At 38.2% G+C, this 13,241-nt stretch overlaps 1 protein-coding gene across 1 annotated transcript; it reads right to left on the reverse strand.

Moving 5' to 3' along the window:
* Positions 1 to 10,754: 10,754 nt before the first annotated feature.
* On the reverse strand, positions 10,755 to 12,975 carry LOC147684195 (uncharacterized). Its single transcript, XM_086942607.1, has 2 exons — positions 12,026 to 12,975; positions 10,755 to 10,806 (listed from the first exon to the last, which is right to left on the reverse strand). Exons 1-2 carry the CDS (start codon positions 12,973 to 12,975, stop codon positions 10,755 to 10,757), a joined length of 1,002 nt encoding a protein of 333 aa, XP_086798733.1.
* Positions 12,976 to 13,241: the final 266 nt, after the last annotated feature.

Genomic DNA, 13,241 nt, shown 5'->3' on the forward strand with positions numbered 1-13,241 from the left:
GTAGTAGCAGATCAGCAAAGTGACTATCTCCACCACCTAAATGTGTCCTCATGTTAGTGCGTAATGTGAGAGTTTGAACACAGTCCCAGAGTTGTGATGCTTTTAAGCATGCTTTTAGTATGTCTGCACGTGTCCCTCTTGGAACAACAGGAAGAGTTTTTCTGAAGTCTCCAGCAAACACAAAAGTAACACCATCCATTATGGTATTAACATTTCAAATGTCTTGTAGAGTTCTATTGACGGCGTCTATATGTGCGCCGTGTGTCATAGTACATTCGTCCCACACGATAAGAGAGACTCTTTGAAGCAGTGTTCCTAAGGGTCCATTTTTGCGTGCAGAGCACATTGACTCTTTTTCCACTGAAACATTTAAAGGTAGTTTAAACGTTGAATGTGCAGTTTTCCCACCAGTTAGCAAAGTAGCAGCTATTCCCGAAGATAGTACAGCAAGAGCCAATAGTCCTGAAGAGCGTATTTTAGCTAGTATGAGGTCTATTAAGTACGTTTTCCCTGTTCCTCCCGGTGCGTCTAAGAAGAATAATTTACCTTCTTTACTCTCCACACTTTGAACAATGGTGTTGTATGCAACATTTTGATCCGGAACTAAGTTTGGTAAATGTTGTTCTACGTATTGATGGATGTTATAATTCGAAGGTAGTATTTGAGTGTGTTTGTTAGTGATATGTATCGTTCTATAACTTTCTGGCAATTTGAAATCTTTTAAAGATTTCTCATTTAGTTCATAGAGGGAGTCTTCTATTGCTATGAGTCCTTGGTTAAAGATGTCATTAGTGAATGGTATTGAGTCATCATGTGTTTCTTGTTGTTTTCTGTGTAGGATATCTTCACATAAATGTTCTTTGTATTCCTCCCATGAAGACATTGGATCCGAAGGGTTACGGAATATCAGAATAGTAACAAATAATTGGCGTAGTTGATTTGGGCAATCTGAAAGGGCAGCATCACTTAAAGTATGTTTCCAATGTTGGTCGTCTTCAATGAGTCCAAGTGATTTACATGCAGCTTGGTAGGTAGGCATTAATTGTCCATGAACGGTTAAAAGACTTTCAAAGCTTGTAGGTCCCCGAACATGTTGTAAAAGAATGCGTAAATGGAAGCACTCAGATTGGTTTGGGTGAATAGTGTACATTCTCCCAAGAGCCGAGTCCTTTTTTACTCCAGGGTGACCTAATACGTCAATTCCACGTTTCCTCCGTGTAAAAGTATGTTTTCCCCAGGTATAGTATTGTGGAACCTCTTGGTATAGAAATGTTTTTGCAAAAGTGTCCGTGGCACACAATTTAAAGAAGGCAGTAAGTGTTGTAGGTGTTGGATTTTCTGCTACTCGGTTCATTGTTTTTTCATTAAAATAGACTCTTTGTCCATTTGGCAGATGTACAGCTAGATGTGTGACCGTCGGATGTCTTTCATGAATGTTAAACTGAAGGTTGCGCCAAACAGCCTCTGAAGTACTAATATACCTGCCATTGAGATATGTTTCAATTTCATTATGTTTGTTTTCAATAGTAGCAGTTGCTTGATCTGAGCCTTTGTTGATATATTTGCAAATATATTTAATAGCTTTCACTGATTGGCAGTATTCAATATTAATGTGAGCATTGAAAGTGCGACATAGTACAGGTGAATATGGAACCACCCACTGATTATCGACAGTAATTTCTTGGCCTCTAACAGTCATTGTGATTGTCTGTCCGCCATGTTGTGGGCCTCTTCTACGGTAAATGGGATAACCATTAACACCAGTTTCTGTTTCATTATTGAGAGGGCGTGGGTATTTTTTGGTACAAATCCCATTTTTCATACATGGTGATAGAACGTTGTGTTCACCACATGGGCCATGCAACATGTTCTTTTTAACAATCAAAAATAGTTGTTCATCATTGACAGGATCTGGCAGCTCAGCGGATATAATGAGATCTACTTCGTCTGCTTGTATTTTAGGTTCAAGCCACAATAGGATGTGCACGTGTGGCAGTCCCCTCTTTTGCCATTCAATGGTAAATATGTTAGCTTTGGCATATCCAAAGATATGTTTTTGTGTTAATATTTTCATGAGTGCTTTCACTTTTAAATTGAATACACGTGCAATGATGTCATGTCTATCGCATGATCTTTGTTTAGGAAATAATTCTTTTTTAATTTCTGGCCACTCTGGATTGCATGTGAAGGTGATGAACAAATCAGGTCTCCCATAGTGCCTAACGTATGTCATTGCATCTTGTGTCTTTTCGTGCATGTACCTGGGCGAGCCAGTGAAGGTAGCGGGTAAAATGACGTGTTGTCCAATATCCGAAGCGTGAAGGTGCTGATCTTGATGAGTGCATCTTTTAAGTTTATGTAGTTTTCTGCCCGTAGTTGTGTTTGATTGCGGCGTATGAAGTCGAGCCTTTCGGTGATCATTTTTGCCATCATATCAACAATATATTGATTAAAAAGATTTCGAAACCAATGTAAGGTATTGAAAGTTGTGGATCTAACCATTAGAGTATAGGCCTAGTATTGCATGCATGTAACATTTTTGTTCTTACCGCAGTTTGCTAGTGGTATGTTTAGACAATAACCATCTTCACCTCTCGGGAATAGAATGGGATATTGTAAGGGGTCATATGATCTATGCAATTCGGAGACTTTACGTAATATTCCTTCTCGTGTATGTAAGACAATGTCGCGTGGGCCTTTGTTTTCATTAACTAAAAGAACTGCAACTTCATCAGTTGTTGGTGCATTATATCTCCCTGGATGTGTATTTGGAGGGCTTTGATCAGCATGGATGATAATTTTTAAATCTTCATCATGTGAATGCATCTCATAGTTGTATTTAAGTGACCTAATGTACGTGTTATGAGTGTGCAATGTGGTTTGTAGCTCTTCAATTAGCTGTCTGTTTAAGTTTGGGATCATGTGTGATCGTGCATCAACTTGTTGCATTGCGGAAATGAAATATATTTGTAGAAATTGTGGGGACTTTCCTTCTTGTGGAAGCATGCTGCCAATTAAATGGTATAACTGTCCGTGTATTTTAAAAGTAGGCATGAAATTGCCTTCTTTGACTTCATTTGCACCAAAGGATGTCATTTGGAATAGAGTATTGTAACGGCGTGTGTTTGTTAAGAAATGATTTGAAAGTGGGTGAGTGCCATCAAGTAGTTGTTTAATGATTGGAGGTGGTTCTTGTATGTTATTAATATTGACCTTTCCTGATAAGCAACAAAGGCCTTTAGGTTCCGCCTTCCATTTCTGTGCGTAGCACTTGTTACAGACACTGTCCATGTCTCCAATTATAACATCTGCATTGTTCATGTAGTCAATAAGTGGGTTGTAGTTGAATGCTGATTTGAGGCTATGTACTGTTATTGGAAACATAAGTAAAGGTTGGTCTGTAAGTTGTGTTTGAGCTTCTCTTGTTGAAGTTTGTAAAGTGGAAGTATGAGGTATAGTAGTGGACGTTGATGGCTGGTCACTGTTGTGCTGAATTGGCTGTGAAAGCTGAGAAGTGTATGGATCATCGATGTTTGTTAAGTGGTTGTGATCCTGTTCTTGTGTTAGTCGTATGCGCTTATTCCTTTGTGCCCGTGTTTTATATGTTGCCCTTGAAAGTTGTGTCTTCCTCTTCACCATTGTAAGAAAGTGATTGTAATATTTGTAAAAAGTGTAAAGATATTTATGCTAATTTGTATTGTGTTTTGCAATATTGTATTTGTCCTAGAATGTTTATTTTGTGCACCTTTTTGTAGTAGGCTATGTGTGGTTTGGATATGTTCTGAAAGTGTAATGAATGAGGCGTGACAATCTGTGATTCTGGGCAAATCACGTAATCTCCCTGTGCCTTAAAAAAAATGAAGGTGTGTCCTCATGTAACGTAACTGTTGCTATGTAAAGCGCTCTGATGGGCGATTCAGGTGTAGTTTGCGCTATATAAGGGTGTGGAACTAAAAAAATAAAAAGTAGTACAGTGGGTGTTCTGAGTAGAGTAGAGTATGTTGAAGGTGTCTTTTTTTGAAAAGCAATATGTATACTACTATTATAAAGAGAGAACGCTCAAACTTTTGTGTCTGAACAACGTTATTAGGGGGTGTTAGCGTTGTAAAGAAATAATGTCCTTTTAAATGTCCTTAGTTATGTTTTTGATCATGGGTAAGTGTGGGTATATTTTCCACAAAGCAAAGCAGCATCAAGTAGCGTAAAGCGCCGTCAATTACTATACATTATGCCTCTTTTTGTAATGTAAATACAGCAGCATCAAGTAGCGTAAAGCGTCGTCAATGACTATACCTCATGCCTCTTTTTGTAATGTAAATGCGGCAGCATCAAGTAGCGTAAAGCTGCATTAATTAATGTACATTATGCCTCTTTTTGTACTGTAAATGCGGCAGCATTAAGTAGCGTAAAGCGCCATTAATTACTATACCTCATGCCTCTTTTTGTAATGTAAATGCGGCTTATTTAAATCCTCCTGTTTTTTGTGTTTTTGTCCACTCCCTGTGGCAACATGTAATGTAGTGGTATTTTTAATTAGAAGTGTAAGGAGTGTTATGTAAATCTTCCTTTTTTAGTTTCTCTGCCAGCCCCCAACCATCAAGTAGCTGTAATCTGCGTCAATTAACATACATCATGCCTCTTTTCTGAATGTAAATGAGGCTTATTGAACTCCTCCTGTTTTTGTTTTCCTGTTTTTCCCCTGTCTTAATGTGTAATGTAGTGTGGCTGTAATGTGAAGTTAAATGAGTGTTATTTAAATGTTCATGTTTTTGGTTGAGTGCATGCCCCCTTGTTGAACCTGTGATGTGTTGTAGATATTTTAAATGTGTTGCTGTATTTTGGCTAATTCCAGCGAGGGGACAGAGCAGGGCTATTTGTTTTCCTCTGCAAGCATGTCGCCCTGTTGTAATTTGTATTTTTTAGTTTATTTTTCAATTAGCATCCATTCACTGTGTAAAGCTTCCTCAATGAGGCCCTGGCTGCCCCCTTTCCAGGGCCTTGCAACAGCTTTATTGTGGCTCGTTCTGTGCCCTCTCTCAACCTGTAAGTCCACACAGCCTCACAGCAATAATGCTCTGACTGTGTCTTGTGAGCGCTGTGTCCAGGGACTGCTTTAAACTTGTGTTTTTGCTTTTCCATGCAAGAACGTTCGACAATTAATTTCTGTGCATCATGCCTCCTTGTGTAATGCTATTGAGGCTTGTTCTCCCTGATTATTTCCCTGGCTGCCCGCGTTTACAGAGCAAACATGATGCCTCGTTTTTGAATGTGAAAGAGGCTTGTTCTCGTGAATATTTCCCTGGCTGCCCCCTGTGTATCCCCTTTGAATACCAGTGCCCGACTCTGGAATTGTTTTTTAAAGAGCGTAAATGCTATTTTTTCCGTGGCTTGTGTCAATGTGTATTGCTGAGTTTCTCTCGTTAGTGGCTCCGACAGCAATAATGCTCGTAGGAATCACGTGGGTGTTGGACCAATGCTGAAGGTTTTTATGAATTGTCTTTCCAATGAATGTGCTACTGTGTGATTGCTTGTGTGATTGGTTATTTGTGTAATGTGTGTGGGGCAATTGGTTGTTTGCTGGAAGGCGCAGTGGCGCGATTGGCTGGTTGTGCAAGGTTGTTTTGTGGGTGTCACAGCCAAGAGTGTTGTGCGATTGGATGCTTGTGTGGCTTGCCCAACCTTGATTGGCTTTTCGTCCTGAAGCCGCGCCCTTTGCCTCAGAACCTTGCTGAGGCCGAGCCCCTTTGTTTTTGTTGCCTTGAAATACTGCAGTCAGTGAGTAATAAGCCTATTGCACATGGCGATTTTGTGATTTTGCACATATTTTTAAAACAATCATTCAGAATTTTCGATTTTGCACATATTTTAAAAAGATCATTTCGAAATTGCTATTTTAAAAACGATGTTTATGTCCTGAAGTGGACGTGCATTAAACAGTGTTTTTGCTGAAGTTGCTATGTTGTGTGTGTGCTTGTGTGTGTTTGCAGAATCTGTTGGTTGCTGTGTTGTGTGTGTGCTATCAGAATCTGTTGTTGTGTGTGTGCTTGAGTGCTTGAAACCGAGTGAATGGGACATGCCCCTCTGCCAATGTTACCGCCCACATTGAGAACAACGCCCACCAGGAACTACTTTTTCTGAAATGTTGTTTGCCCTTCGTAATGTATATGTTGGACAAATGTATAGCCTATGTCCGTTTCCTGGACCTCCCTTTTCCAACGCTGTATTGGGTGTTGTGATTGATAGTGTACTTCTGGATTTTACCCGCCTCAAAGGTTCCCAGTTCTCGCTTTATAATAGTAGTATAGATATAAACCTGGGGTACTGCTGCAAATACCATGTATTCTTCTAATTATGACATAAGACAAAGGATTTCTGTGGGAATATTATTAAAATATAACTATGTATTTTAAATATATTCGTAATACCTTATCTATAGTATGTTGTCCCTTCCTGTTGAATGAAAAGAGTTTTTGCATGCTGTCCTGGGAAATCAGTAAAAAGGAAGAATCATATAATTCCAATTTATGAGAAAAACATCAATACTAGTTAATCCGCTATAAAGTAACAGAGTTGTAATTTTTTTTAAAGACTAGCAAAAGGTATTTTCAGAGCAAGTGATCAGAAATATCTGAAATCAAATAATTCCCACTCCGATACCAAAATCAAAGTATATGTAAACTAGTTAAAATGGATATAATCATTAACTCATTATTCTAAACGTTCATTTGAACAAATAGAAGGCCATATAAATTGGATAAACTGCAAGCTATAAAGGGATTTAGTGAATAGACATTCAAAAAATAACTAGAGCATTAGAAACAATCTGCACTCACTGATTTGAAAAATTCCATCTCATCGAAATATTACATCATACATGAAATAACAATGTATATGTACTCATTTGATTTATTAACATTAGATCTTTTCTGATTAAGAGCTATTTGGCTAGGCAGGCTAAATGTCTGGCATGAATAAATTACATCTGTACCTAAATTCAGAATCAGTTATACATTTTGGGAAACATTTTCTAGAATTAATGAGACTAAGTTACAGTTCCTCACATTTGGGGGTTTTGAATAAGTTATCATAACTGAAGAGATGTCATTGGAAACATTTCTATGCTTTTCTGGGAATTTAGATTCTTTAGTACAAGTCTCAATTTTTTAATACAAAATCAATGCGCCAGAAGTGTTACAAACTATTTCACCCTATTAGAGATCTATCATGGCAATTCTTCCCAATGATAGGTAACTTCTACATGTTTTTCTGTAATTTATCTGGTGTAAAAAATATTTCTGACAAATATGTAAAAGTTTCTCCGAGTGATACTTCACGTTCTATTTTTCTATTTCAGTACCCAATGTAACCAACAATCTAAGTTTGACATACATCACCATTGATACAATTTCTTTGAGCTGGCTACCACCGACTGGCAACAAAAGCTCCTATTTAGTGCAAGTTTTAGGAAACCCAGAATCAAATGTAACAACAATGTATGAAAATGTCTCCATCACAAATTTAATACCTGGCAACCTGTACACCTTCAAAGTCTCTGCTGTGGGTGGAAATGGTGTACTTGGAAAAGACAGTGTATTATCGGAATACACAGGTGAGCATCTTCTATGTAAACTATGGATATTTTGATAGATGTACCATTATTAATAGTAATCACAAAATTAAAATGTTTTTAAATGCCAGTGTTAGCTGCCAATATACCTGTAACTGCTGAGGGTAATCCAACTTCAGGAAGCAGAGACAATGCCATATCACCTTCTCAAAATAAGAGATAAAATAGGTGCTAAGTGTCTCCTGCTTTGAGGTTTTCAATTTTTGAAATCTATCCTCAAGAACATTCACAGTTAAAATCCTGTACAACTAATTAGGGGTGGGCGGAATTCGCGTAATCGCGTTAAGCAAATCTCCGCAAAACAGTAAAAAATCTCTGCGGACATGCAGAAATTCTGCGAACATGCGGAATTGCTTATTCGCAATGCTTTTTTGCTGTTCGCAATTGCTGTTTGCGTGCTCGGGGGGAAATATCTCACAAACACACATTTTGAGAACGCGAACAAGCCAATAATTTCGCAATGTCGGGGAACCCAGAATTTTGTGCAATTCCGCGATCTCCGCGGAACGCAAAATTACAAAAATTCCACAAATTCCGCAGACGGTATGGAATTTACCGCCCCGGCCTACAACTAAGATTGACAGGACACACCAAACTGGAGTTTCTTAAGCAGAGTTCTGCTTAGGTTTTTAGTTTAAGCTATTTGATGGCATTTCAAAAGAGAAGTTCATGCATGTTTTAGAAAGTTACTGATTTCTCAGGTATTCTAAAATAGTCCCTGTAGTGTGCCTGATTATTGCACATTAGCAATCGAGTTTCTGGAGAAATCAAGAGAATAATGTTTAACCACGAATATTATTTCCTATATTCAAAGTTTTACATGAAGATATGTGAGGAAAAGCTCAATTAAAAGCTATCTTCTATGTTTTTATACATTTTTGGCATCATTGAATTAAACAGAAATATATGTTATTTAACCTTCTTTCCTGGAAACTAATGTGATCACAATCATGTCAGGAGTGCATTTTCATGCTTTCTCAACAGGTGAATCTATTGATCTAAGTGAATGACCACACATGACTGAAAGTAGGAATATATTGTTCAATTTCAAACACATAAATGCATACACACCTTCCATGCTAGTATATTTGAACTCAGTCAGGTAATCCACATCTGCAAGCCCCTTTACTGAAATGGTTCCCTCATCACTTTTGGAGTTTTTGCTTTCAAATTATTATTTCTGCTGACTGTGTTGAAATAGAAAGATTTATTTTTGGTAAGCTGGTTTTCTCAGCAGGAAAGTTCCAAACTGATTTTGTTATTATACTTTTCGTGAGAATACCTATTTAGCTGTAAAATTGCTGAACACAAAGTCATGGTTGCACTTTGAATCACCATATATGCGGTTATTTGAATTTATATCCAAATAAGATTGGTTTAGTGCACATTTACATTTAATGAACAAAACAGTTTACTGGTTCCATTTTTATGTGTAAACTAGCAGCCCATCCCGACGTCGTCCGGGGGAGAAAAGTAATGTGTGAACAAGTATTATAAAGCTTTTAATATTTCTCGGTACACAACATTTTTGGCTTCATTTGATTGTGGACGTAGAATAAATTGACCTTGAAAGAGCAACATATAACTGCCCATGAGTGAAGCAGTCTTCTCGTAAGTCAATGCCTATAACTTTGTATGTTTGTCCTTGAGATTTGTTAATAGTAGAAGCAAAAGCAATGTTAATAGGGAATTGCAAGCGTTTAAATTGAAATGGTAGATCATTTGGGATCATGGGTATGCGTGGAATGTGTGCTAAGTGTCCCGCGGCAGGGCCAGAGAGAATAGTAGCTTTAATGACATAGGGTAAAAGACTTATAACTTGTAGTCGTGTCCCATTGCATAGATCAGGTGGATGTAGGTTGCGTAATAACATGATGGGAATTCCAACTTTCATTTGTAGTACATGAGGTGGAAGTCCGGATGGGTTAAGTGAGTTTAGGAATTCTTGAGGGTAATGCACGGCGTCTTCAGTTTCTAATACTGTATCAATGGATTTATAGACTTTTGTTTCTCCTGGTATTTGAAGTAGTATGTGTTCATTGATATGGTTAACACTTGAGTTTCTGGGTGCAACTATAGCTCTTTCACAAATCCAGCGGAAGTCTCTTGTAGCAATCTGCTCTATGTCCGGGTATACATATTGTATGAGTTCCTGTAAGGTAGACACTGGCGTACCAAATTTGTGAATATTAATACTGTCGTTATTGGTAGGTACTTCACCATTACCAAGTTGTAGTAGCAGATCAGCAAAGTGACTATCTCCACCACCTAAATGTGTCCTCATGTTAGTGCGAATGTGAGAGTTTGAACACAGTCCCAGAGTTTTGATGCTTTTAAGCATGCTTTTAGTATGTCCGCACGTGTCCCTCTTGGAACAAACGGAAGAGTTTTTCTGAAGTCTCCAGCAAACACAAAAGTAACACCACCCATTATGGTATTAACATTTCAAATGTCTTGTAGAGTTCTATTGACGGCGTCTATATGTGCGCCGTGTGTCATAGTACATTCGTCCCACACGATAAGAGAGACTCTTTGAAGCAGTGTTCCTAAGGGTCCATTTTTGCGTGCAGAGCACATTGACTCTTTTTCCACTGAAACATTTAAAGGTAGTTTAAACGTTGAATGTGCAGTTTTCCCACCAGTTAGCAAAGTAGCAGCTATTCCCGAAGATGCTACAGCAAGAGCCAATAGTCCTGAAGAGCGTATTTTAGCTAGTATGAGGTTTATTAAGTACGTTTTCCCTGTTCCTCCCGGTGCGTCTAAGAAGAATAATTTACCTTCTTTACTCTCCACACTTTGAACAATGGTGTTGTATGCAACATTTTGATCCGGAACTAAGTTTGGTAAATGTTGTTCTACGTATTGATGGATGTTATAATTCGAAGGTAGTATTTGAGTGTGTTTGTTAGTGATATGTATAGTTCTATAACTTTCTGGCAATTTGAAATCTTTTAAAGATTTCTCATTTAGTTCATAGAGGGAGTCTTCTATTGCTATGAGTCCTTGGTTAAAGATGTCATTAGTGAATGGTATTGAGTCATCATGTGTTTCTTGTTGTTTTCTGTGTAGGATATCTTCACATAAATGTTCTTTGTATTCCTCCCATAAAGACATTGGATCCGAAGGGTTACAGAATATCAGAATAGTAACAAATAATTGGCGTCGTTGATTTGGGCAATCTGAAAGGGCAGCATCACTTAAAGTATGTTTCCAATGTTGGTCGTCTTCAATGAGTCCAAGTGATTTACATGCAGCTTGGTAGGTAGGCATTAATTGTCCATGAACGGTTAAAAGACTTTCAAAGCTTGTAGGTCCCCGAACATGTTGTAAAAGAATGCGTAAATGGAAGCACTCAGATTGGTTTGGGTGAATAGTGTACATTCTCCCAAGAGCCGAGTCCTTTTTTACTCCAGGGTGACCTAATACGTCAATTCCACGTTTCCTCCGTGTAAAAGTATGTTTTTCCCAGGTATAGTATTGTGGAACCTCTTGGTATAGCAATGTTTTTGCAAAAGTGTCCGTGGCACACAATTTAAAGAAGGCAGTAACCCCTAGATGCATCAACGTTGTCATTTGCGATTCCTTAATTGCGAAAAATAAGGAATCGCAATTAAGGATTCGCAAATGGCAATGCATCATTAAATTCGCAATTTTATTGGAATTCGGTAAAAATCGCAATTTTTACCGAATTCCAATAAAATTGCGAGTTCCAAATAGCGAATCCGATATTCCCATTCATTCCTATGGGCTGAAATGCCCATAGGAATGAATGGGAATTGCGAATTCGCAATTTCAATTTGGAATGCATCAAAGCCTTTCAAGGGTGGAGAGGGGGGTCCAAAGGACCCCCCCCTGCACTCATGAAATGCACTTTTACATGTGAGTTACATACACACATGTCCTAAGGACATGTGTGCCTGTAACGTACACGTTTAAAAAATGCATTTTCATGCGTTTTTAAACATTTTTGCAAATTACCACGAAGTTGAACTTCGTGGTAATTTGCATTTGCAATTTTGGAAATCGCAAATGTTTTGGGGATGATGCATTGCTGTTAAGGAATCGCAAATGTGCGATTCCTTAACAGCAATCGCATTTTTTGGAACTCGCAAAAAAAGCGATTTCCAAAAAATGCTTGATGCATCCCAGTAACCAATTTAGGAAGTGCAAAAGGCCGATTTATGCGAATCGCACCGTTTGCACTTCCTAAAATGGTTGATGCATCTGGGCACATGTGTTGTAGGTGTTGGATTTTCTGCTACTCGGTTCATTGTTTTTTCATTAAAATTGTCTCTTTGTCCATTTGGCAGATGTACAGCTAGATGTGTGACCGTCGGATGTCTTTCATGAATGTTAAACTGAAGGATGCGCCAAACAGCCTCTGAAGTACTAATATACCTGCCATTGAGATATGTTTCAATTTCATTATGTTTGTTTTCAATAGTAGCAGTTGCTTGATCTGAGCCTTTGTTGATATATTTGCAAATATATTTAATAGCTTTCACTGATTGGCAGTATTCAATATTAATGTGAGCATTGAAAGTGCGACATAGTACAGGTAAATATGGAACCACCCACTGATTATCGACAGTAATTTCTTGGCCTCTAACAGTCATTGTGATTGTCTGTCCGCCATGTTGTGGGCCTCTTCTACGGTAAATGGGATAACCATTAACACCAGTTTCTGTTTCATTATTGAGAGGGCGTGGGTATTTTTTGGTACAAATCCCATTTTTCATACATGGTGATAGAACGTTGTGTTCACCACATGGGCCATGCAACATGTTCTTTTTAACAATCAAAAATAGTTGTTCATCATTGACAGGATCTGGCAGCTCAGCGGATATAATGAGATCTACTTCGTCTGCTTGTATTTTAGGTTCAAGCCACAATAGGATGTGCACGTGGGGCAGTCCCCTCTTTTGCCATTCAATGGTAAATATGTTAGCTTTGGCATATCCAAAGATATGTTTTTGTGTTAATATTTTCATGAGTGCTTTCACTTTTAAATTGAATACACGTGCAATGATGTCATGTCTATCGCATGATCTTTGTTTAGGAAATAATTCTTTTTTAATTTCTGGCCACTCTGGATTGCATGTGAAGGTGATGAACAAATCAGGACTCCCATAGTGCCTAACGTATGTCATTGCATCTTGTGTCTTTTCGTGCATGTACCTGGGCGAGCCAGTGAAGGTAGCGGGTAAAATGACGTGTTGTCCAATATCCGAAGCGTGAAGGTGCTGATCTTGATTGAGTGCATCTTTTAAGTTTATGTAGTTTTCTGCCCGTAGTTGTGTTTGATTGCGGCGTATGAAGTCGAGCCTTTCGGTGATCATTTTTGCCATCATATCAACAATATATTGATTAAAAAGATTTCGAAACCAATGTAAGGTATTGAAAGTTGTGGATCTAACCATTAGAGTATAGGCCTAGTATTGCATGCATGTAACATTTTTGTTCTTACCGCAGTTTGCTAGTGGTATGTTTAGACAATAACCATCTTCACCTCTCGGGAATAGAATGGGATATTGTAAGGGGTCATATGATCTATGCAATTCGGAAACTTTACGTAATATTCCTTCTCGTGTATGTAAGACAATGTCGCGTGGGC

Source organism: Lissotriton vulgaris, chromosome 11, assembly GCF_964263255.1.
Source record: "Lissotriton vulgaris chromosome 11, aLisVul1.2, whole genome shotgun sequence".
NCBI lineage: Eukaryota > Metazoa > Chordata > Amphibia > Caudata > Salamandridae > Lissotriton > Lissotriton vulgaris.